This window comes from Chaetura pelagica, unplaced genomic scaffold, assembly GCF_000747805.2.
Source record: "Chaetura pelagica isolate M959 unplaced genomic scaffold, ChaPel_1.0 scaffold264, whole genome shotgun sequence".
Classification (NCBI taxonomy): Eukaryota; Metazoa; Chordata; class Aves; order Apodiformes; family Apodidae; genus Chaetura; species Chaetura pelagica.
The window spans coordinates 347,637-356,520 of record NW_009953064.1 but is presented as its reverse complement, the minus strand read 5'-3'; the positions used below and the strand labels follow the sequence as shown (position 1 = coordinate 356,520).

Sequence of the window (8,884 nt, the reverse complement as noted above, 5' to 3'; positions counted from 1 at the left end):
AAGCTGCATCACCCCACAGGAGGTGGCAGGGACTGTCTCACTGCTCAGCAGAAAGGGATGTCCCCATTGGAGCTCCTCACTCTTTGCAGGCTGGTGCTGGTGTGTCACTGCCCTGCCGGCCCAGGGTGTGGCCCTGGGGTCCCTGTGCCCTGCAGGACCAGGTCTCTGAGTGTCCCTCCCAGCCCTCGCCCAGCTGTCAGCTCAAGTGTGGGGCTGCTGGTTCTGCTGCTGTGGTGCCCAGTTGCTTCCCCAGCTGCCCCAGCACAGAGACCCGAGCACTGCTCTTTGCCCAGAGCCCAGCAAACGGTGACGGGTGCAAGGAGCAGGTCTGTGGGGAAAACCTGATCCCACACGGGCACTTTCTGACCAGAGCCACGGGAGAGAACACGGGATCAAGGCCGAGCAGGCAGGGACACGGAACCAAACCTGCTGCTCGCAACGCAGCCCTGGCCTCATGTGTTGGCACCAAAGCCCTCCTGCCGGCAGGGCTCGGGAAACGCTCGAGGGGTTTTGCTTTCCTTCGAAAACAGCCCCGGGGGCTGCGGGGGCTCAGCTGGGCAGGCAGGGGCTGGGGCAGAAGGAGCTGCTGGCCCAGGGGACCCGACCTTTCCCGGCCACGGCTCCCGGGTGGCTTCACCGGGCTACTCATTAACTGCTGCCCAGACGGGGGGTGGGGGTTTCTGCAGGGTGGGTGTCGAGTGCCCGTGTGTGCGGGTCACGGCCGCGCCCTCTGTGCCCAGCAGCAGGGTCCCTGCTCACTCCAGGGCTCAGGGCTCCTCCTCATGGCTTCCCGGGGGTGTATCCACGGGGGATGCACCAGCTCCCAGCCCTGCCCAGCGCTGCGCCAAGGGCAGGAGAGGGAGCCTTGGCAGGGTGTCCCCTGTCCCCCCGCCCCCAAAGCCTCCTCCTGCACCCTGGCTGAAGGGGACCCGTGGGCTGGAGGCTTCCAGAAGCAGCTCTGAGCTCCAGCTGGGATGGTTGCACGCCAGCAGTGTCCCTGCCTGGGGGGGGTGGCAGCTCCCTTTCAGCTCACTGTTCACTCTGAAACGTAATGACTGCAGCACCTGCTGCAGTGCCAGTGGGATGCTGGGGAATCTGCAGCACCAGGACACCAGGTGCTGGGTCACCAGGGAGTGCAGGGGGGCTGGTCTCAGCTGGGGCTTCCTGCCCTGTGGCAGGGGCACAGCAGGGCCACGCAGTGGTTTATCCAATATCCACAGGGCACACGTTGCAGTCATGTCCAACCTGGGCTAAACAAAAGAAGGTGACCCCCAACATCCCCCCAAAGTTGGTAAAAGATCAAGGTCTCCCTCTGGCTCCCAGAGGCCTCCACCAGACCTGAGGGAGCTGTGTGGGAGCAGGGGCCGATTTGGGAACCAGGCATCCATCCCCACAGGCTGGGCCACCACAGGTGCTTACAGAGGCAACCAGCAGCCCTTCCCATGAGCCCAAATCCTGGCTCCTGGGAACACCATGGAGCACACATCCAACCACTGCCTCCTCCATGTGTTCATCTGCTTTCTGGTCCCTGTTGCATCCTGGGCAGTAGCTGCATCCCATGGTCCATCCCCACATCAGGCTGGGGACACATGACACTGCCAGGAGGGCATTGGCCTGGCAAAGCACATGAGGAGATGTGTGAAATGGGAAGGGGGGGACACTTCCAGGTGAGAAGATCTTCTGGATGTCTGGCCGCAGGGTCCCCAGCCCCTGGCATGGTCTGGCAGGCTTTAGGAGAGAGAAAAGTCCATATGGAAAGAGGTGCTGTAGGGGACAACCAGCAGAGGGGAAGGTGGCAGTCATGTCCAACCTGGGCTAAACAAAAGAAGGTGACCCCCAACATCCCCCCAAAGTTGGTAAATAAATACATAAATATGAACACAAAGCCCAGAGCTGGGGCACGGGGGAGCTCCCAGGCTTGGCAGCTCCCCCCCACCCCCTCCCCCAAATCCCTTCTTTGCCATTTCCATGTCAAAACACAGTGTCTCCTTCTGTCCACCCCATGCTTGTCCCCACAGCCCAGGCACCATCTGTCCCCAGCCTGTCTCACACTTCTCAGCTCCTGGGGCCAGCAGCAAAGGTGACTTTTGCAGCTGCCTAAAACCCACCCCAGAAGCTGAAGGTGATGGCTGGGCCAAGATGGTCTCCTCTAGGCTAAGAAAATTCATAACTTCTCCAACGTGCAAGGGTAGGTGGACCAAGAACGCCAGTGCAGCAAAACACTGAGTGTCCTTCAAGAGGATTAAAAATAAATAAGTGAAGCTGAGCGTTTTCCTGGGAGTCTGTTCATCTGCAGTTCTGCTGAGGAGGGTGGGGGGAGGGTGATTTAAATAAAGGGACAAGAAACCAAACAACCCCAGGTCCCAGCACTGCTCTGGTGAACGTGCTCCCCTTGCCACCACCTGCCTTCCTCCACCGCTTCCATCCCAGCTGGAGAAGATGCTTGTGGTGGTTGGGAAGGAGCCTCCAAGACCTTCCCAGGACAAATCATCCCTGCTGGGCTTCGTGGAGGGGGGGGGAGGGGGTTTCTCTCCCCACTGCAGAGTAGGGATTTGGGGACACCCCCCTGTCCCCTCCAGCAGGTGGGTGTCCTGGACACCAGGTGCCTCCCTGCACGTTGCTTAGTCTCGAGTTCGGTTTCTCCTCTTCAGGAAAAAGAAGCTGCTCTTCTGGGGGGGGCCCAGCAGCATTGGCACTTGGCTTTTGTGTGTAATTTTGACCTAAAAAGAAGGGAAGAAGCCAGATCAGTAGGGGGTCCTGGGCTCTGAACGCACCCCCCTCCCCCAGGCAGCCCTGAAGCTGGGAACCTCAGGGAGTGACCTGTGCAAGCTGGGAGCAGCTCAGCACCCAGCACTGGGGCAAGGAGCCACTGCTCCCACTGATGGAGTTTTTTTAATGCTTTGCTGCACTGGAGAAACAGCTCTGGAATAACATCCAGGCTGGGCTGGGACAGAGAGAGGACTTCTCCTGCTGGCAAGCTGCTGGTCAGATGGTGGAGGACCCCCAGCTCAACCTCCCCAGGAAGGGATGTTGCCCACACACCCAGCAAGGGAGGGGATTGTCCCTGTCCCCATGGCTCCCACCATGCAGGGCTGGTGTGGGCATGGACATAAGTCACAGGTGGCCAGGCTCTGTGACCACCCACCAGCTTCCTCCCAACTCCAGTCTTTGCCAGGCTGCATGGGGAGCCAAGGCTTCCCAGCCTGCTGCCAGCCCCTGCCTGCCCCGTTCCCAGGACTCACGGTGCAGGATGGCTGCATCCAGGGCTCCCCGTCCACCTGCATAGGCAGCAGCTTGGATGTCCTGCAAGGCACAAAGAGACAGCACCAGGGTGACACAGGTGCCAGCTTTTGCCATCCCTTGGGCCCCTCAGCTGGGAGGGTGACAAGTACCTGATGGTGACGGACGAACACTGGGCCAGTCTCTTCCCAGCACTCTTCAGCCCCGTGTAGATCTGCCCCATCTCCATTGCACCCTCCAGCCCCACCACCTCCAGGAGGTGGTCGCTGAGGTCTGCAAGAGAGAGGGATCTGAGTTGGTCGCCCCCATCCCCAGGGATCCCCTGCCTTCCACTCTCACCTGACATGCTGGGGCCAGCACATGGGGGCTGCTGGTTATTCTGGAGGGCACTGGGGCTGGTGGCACTGTGGGGATGTGTCCCCATGTGCCCTGCACCCAGAGACCATGCTGGGCGTTTGCAGCATTGAGCAACACTGCTGTCCAAAACCTCTGGAGCAAAAATACTCCCGGTCTGAAAGAGTTCCCAGCCCTGCAGGGCTGCAAGGTGACAGCCCAGATCCCCACCGGGGCTTCCACTGCGTGTTTGCAGAGTTGCATGAAATGGGGGCAGGCACCCCACCTCCCCTGGGTGCCCTGGGGCACTGCAGCACCCCAGGAGCCAGGATGCCCAGTGGAATCCTCCCCAGGAAGGATCTGCTCAAATCCCAAGGGCATTGCCCCCTTTGACCAACACTCACCCCATCTCTCATTCCCTTCAGGGTTCTCTTTTACCTTGGTGGGAACCCCCCAAGGAGAAGCCCTGCAAGTGGGTAGACCAACCCAGGAGACCAACCTTGTGGCCTCCACCACCCTTTGGAATGGGCCTTTGCTCTGCCCTTCTCCCTGCTGCCTGTTCCCATGGGCTCATCTGGCAGAGGGACAGCCAGGGACAGCCTGGGGTGGCTGGTGACACCGGGGCCGGTTTTCACCCTCGTGCTGGGCTGCAGGAGGTGGGAAACACAAGCACTTTGATGCTTTCTAATCCACCACTTTCTGCTGGGGAACCCTGCCAGCACTTTGGGCTGCCTGTGCCCACGGGGCTGGCTCCAGAGGCTGCAGCAGCAGCAGGGCTGAGGTGCCAGGCAGGGTGGGGACCCTGCTGTTCCCGAAACCCCACAGCCAGGCTGCCGCTCTGTGGAGGGAGGCTGCTTATAAATGCCAGCAGTGCCAGCTCTGCAGATCTGCTCTTGGCTCCTCCTCTGCAGCAGCAGAGGGTGCCCAGCCCTTCAGTGGCTGCCTGCCAGCCCCGTGGGGTGCTAAGAGCCCCCCAGCCTCTTGCCTGAAGGTGACAGGTCCCATCTGGTCCCCCCTGAGCCGTGACCCTGGAGGCTGTGTGGAGTGGCAGGGTACAGGGAGCCACATCCTCTCTGGCCACCATGGGCACCAGGCCCATGAGAAACATGGTGCTGGGCTGTCCCCAGGTGGGCAGAAGCACCCTCCATCACCACTTTAGACAGACAGTTCCCACCCCAAAAGGCAGTGAGCCAACAGCAACCCCTCCAGTGCTGCTGCTCCAGCGCCCCATGCACTGAGCTGTGGCCAGAACCAGGGCTACCTGGCTCCTCTCTGTGCCAATCCCACTGACACCAGGCAACCCTCCCAAAAAACCCAACACCCCAGGGCCCTGCTGCTCACCCTGCACACAGAACTTGAGCTCCTTGGCATCAGTGACCACAGTGGTGGGCATCTTCTCAGGCACTTTCTTGCCCAGCCGGTTGTAACCGCGCTGCTTCTTGGTCTCGCCCCAGAGGTTGGAGCCACCGTACATGCTGGGGATGTTGAGGACAGCAATGCCCTCCAGGGAGGTGGTGCTCAGGTCCAGCAGGGTCCCATCACACTGGTGGGCACATGGGTAGTGTCAGGGTGGGGGCAGAGGGGGCCCTGGCACCCACACAGCCTGGTCTTTCCCCCCACCTGCCACCGAAGGAGCGGGGTGCCCTGAGCACACGGTGCTGCCAGGAGGTCCCCAGGGTGGTGTGGGTAGTCCCAGGGGGGCTGGAGGTGCAAACACTCCTGGCTTTGCTTTTCCATCACCTTCCCTTCCTTGTGCTGCTTTCCCCTCCATTTCTGGCTGAATTTTACTGCACATCCAAGATGCAGCCTTCCAGTGCCTGAAGGGCCTCCAGGGAAGCTGGAGAGGGACTTTGGAGTGAGAGGACAAGGACGGGGGACAGTTTTAAGCTGCAAAGAGGGTAAATTTATACCAGACATTAGGAATAAATTATTTTCTCTTTCAACTGGCCCAGGTTGCCCAGGGAAGCTGTGGCTGCCCCATCCCTGGCAGTGTTGAAGGGCAGGTTGGATGGGGCTTGGAGCAACCTGGGCTGGTGGGAGGTGTCCCTGCCCATGCAGAAGGTTGGATCTTGATGGTCTTTAAGGTTCCTTCCAACCCAAACCAGTCTGTGATTCTACAGCAGTTTCAAAAAGTGAAGATCCTACAAGAGGGTCTAAAACCTCAGCCAGGCTGGGTATGGCAACCCAAAATAGGATGCAACACCACCTCATTCTTGGAGCAACCTCCACACAAGCATCTCCAGCACATGCTTCCCTACCTCCCCTTATTCCAACTGACCCCAAAGAATCAGAAGATATGGCTGCCCAGAAACTTACTCAAACCACTTTGTCTGCAAGTGCAATTTGGAAATTAGAAATGAGGCTGTAAGGAAGTGGTAGGAAAGGAGTCAGAGGAAAAAAGGTCACTTTTGGAGAGAAAACCACAAGTCAGCAACATAGAAGTGGTATCTCGGGCTTTGCTGTCACACAGTAGGGCTGTCTCAGCTGAAAATTCCCTGGAAAAGGTAAAATATCTGTTGCCTGCAGCTTTTCCTCAGGTCTGGAAGCAGCAGCCATGGAAATGGATTTCTTAACTTTAGGTCTTCTCAGTCTCACACTGCCCAGATGATGCTGGATCCCCTTTCTAGACCCCTCTGAAGGAAGCAGCTGCTTCCCCATCCAAGCTGGACCTTCCTTTACACCTCTACCTGCTGGGCTGCATTTCAGCCAATACTGGCACACGTTTTTCCTTGTCTTTTGGTGATGCAACAACTTTCCTGTCCTCTCTACCTTTGCAGAGGGGAATGTGAAGGGACTGACCAACCCCTGCTGCCACTTTGGCTCCTGTTGTTCTCCTCTTCCAAAGACCTGGAGGTCTCAAGCTTATTTTCAATAGGCTGTGGGTAAGTGCTGAGGACACTGGCTGCAGGTTTGTGCAGCTGGGGACACACACAAGCAATTCTCCCTATATTCAGCTCTGCTCTGTCTCCACTGATGCTCCAAGTTCTTATTTTTAGCCTGGTTTAGGCAGGAATCTTCTGGTTTGGGAGTGAAGAGCTGTCTCTCTGAGCCTTGTAAAAGGATGTCAACTCTTTCATCCTCAATCCATCTTAATGATTTGCAGGAAGAGACCAGACCCTAATGCTCTGAGGAGCTCATCCTGAGGGCTCTGATTCCACATCCCCACACCTCCAGCCAAGCCCAGCATTTCCCTGGACCACGGGCACCTTTCCTGCCTGGGAGATGGTGGGTACCAACCCAGCCACGGCGGGAGGGCAGCAAGTCTGGGCTGTGTGACTCCTGGGGATGCTGTGGGAGCCCAATTCCTGTCCAGGGCTGGGCAGGAGGGGCAGGACCACAGGAACCCACCCCTGCCTGCCCACATAGATCCATGCAGGGAGCATTTTCTCCCTGCACAGCCCACCCCTGTGAGTGTGCCAGGCAGCTACAAAGGGCTCTTTGAGCCGGGGCAGCTGACGCCGCGTTGGCAGCGACGCTGGAAGTTGAAATTTGCAGCTGGGGGGGGGGGGGAAAGAAAAAAGCAAATTCATTTCCAGGAGCTGGAAGGGAAGGAGTGCCAATTTCCAAAACAAAACTGCCATTTCTCTGCGAGGCTGACAGTTGCCTGGGAGCGGGAGGGAGGACAGGCTGCCTGCTTGCACCTTCAGATCCCAGGGGATTAACGCTTTCCTGGCGCGGTGGGAGAAGGGGAGGGCACCTTGTGCCCATCTCCAGCAGCACTGCACCTGGGCTGCTGGTGTGCTGGGGGACAAGGGGTGGAGATGGCTCCTGCCCCTTCCCACCTGCTCCTGAGGACACGGCTTTCGACTTTGGGAAGGGCTGAAACTCCCTGCCTAGAACCAAGCTGTGAATTCTGCCACCAACTCCCTGGCCTCTGGGTGCCCTTGGCCTGCCCAGTGCCCTCCAACCTGGTCAGACCTTCACCAGTGACCATTTTAATCCCCTCACCCTCAAGCCTGACTTTTATTAGCCAGAGATGAGAGGAGGAAGCTTCCAGCAAAGCCCCAGCCTGAGCCCCCCAGCACGAGGGGAGAAAGGGCAGCACCCTTAGCAGCCACAGGCCCCCCTCCCTGCCCTAATTAAAAGCTGTTTCCATGTTACCCAACGAGGGTTGGGAGCAGACCCAGAGTTTACAGAGCGAATATTCCAGGCATGCTCTGGAATACAGCTGGAAAGGAGGGGAAAATACAGGGCTATTCTTCAGCTCACAGCTGGCTGGCTTTGCAGCAGTGGGAGGGGGGTCCTGCCAGCCACCGCATCCTCCTTCTGCTCTGAGGGGTCCAAGCTGCTGCAGCACCTTCTCCCTGAACAGCCAAAGCTCTGCCTGAGGCACCCACGGGTGACATCTCCCCAAAGGCCTTTGTGCCATGGTGGAAGTCAGGGAGCATCCCAGGGAAACCCACCTCCACCTCGACGTAGTCGTGGAGCTTCTTGCAAGTGGCTGCAAAGGTCTCTGATGTCCCAAATTCAAAGTACCAGAGCTTGTTCTTCATCCTGGGGGACAGAGGGGACTCAGAAGCAGTGTCTAACCCCAGTCACGAGCAGGATGGGCTACCAGAGCCTTTCTGGAGCTGTTGTGATGGGACACGAGCCACTGATGGGGACAGAAGCCATCCCAGGGAGGGACTGGCAGCCCCAGGGAGCCAGGCTGTGGGACAGGGGGTGGCTCAGGTGGACCTGGCTCTGACACCCCACAGCAGGGGAGGAGCAGGGTGCTGGGTGCTCTCCTGGCATGGGACAGGGTGCCTCCACTGGCTCTCAGCTGGGCTGTCATCTCTGGACAGGGCTGCCAGGGATGAGGAACCCCATGGAGATGTGCCACACTGACACCCCTGGCTCCTCCCTGGCATCACCTGCCGTGCTGGGCTTCGGGGGAGGGAGCTGTAAGCCCAGGGGGGCTGAAATCTCAGAGCAGAGGTGGTTGTTTTGGTCCATTTGGGGTTTTTCTAGCAGGTACTTCTCCACATGGGGGCTGGGGGGTGCAGGCCATGGCTCCTGCTGCTGTCAAAGCCATTTCCCTGCACCCGGAGCCCAGGAGGAGGAGTGAGCTGCTCCCTGCCCTCACTGCCCACCCCAGCCCTTACCTGCTGTTGAACTTCTCAGGGTGCTTTTCTCTCATGACATGGAAGCGGTGGGCGATGGAGGCATCCTGCAGGGGGAGGGGCAGAGAGGGCTCAGAGGGGCAGCAGGGACATGGACACCTCACTCTGAAGCTGTCACCAAATGCCACCTGCAGTGGCTTCCCTTGGCATCAGCAGGGATGAGATGAGGAGCACCCCACAACTCCTGGGTGGCTGACCCATGCTGTGCT

At 59.0% G+C, this 8,884-nt stretch overlaps 1 protein-coding gene across 1 annotated transcript in view; it reads right to left on the bottom strand.

Moving 5' to 3' along the window:
- Positions 1-2,621: 2,621 nt before the first annotated feature.
- The window catches only part of LOC104387922 (diacylglycerol kinase beta-like), a 19,206-nt gene continuing 12,943 nt past the window's right edge, over positions 2,622-8,884 (bottom strand). Inside the window, exons 18-23 of the mRNA XM_009996718.1 lie at positions 8,658-8,722; positions 7,977-8,067; positions 4,915-5,116; positions 3,393-3,513; positions 3,243-3,303; positions 2,622-2,720 (exon numbers count right to left, since the gene is read on the bottom strand). Coding sequence (XP_009995020.1) covers positions 2,622-2,720; positions 3,243-3,303; positions 3,393-3,513; positions 4,915-5,116; positions 7,977-8,067; positions 8,658-8,722 — 639 coding nt within the window. The remainder of the gene's footprint in view (positions 2,721-3,242; positions 3,304-3,392; positions 3,514-4,914; positions 5,117-7,976; positions 8,068-8,657; positions 8,723-8,884) is intronic.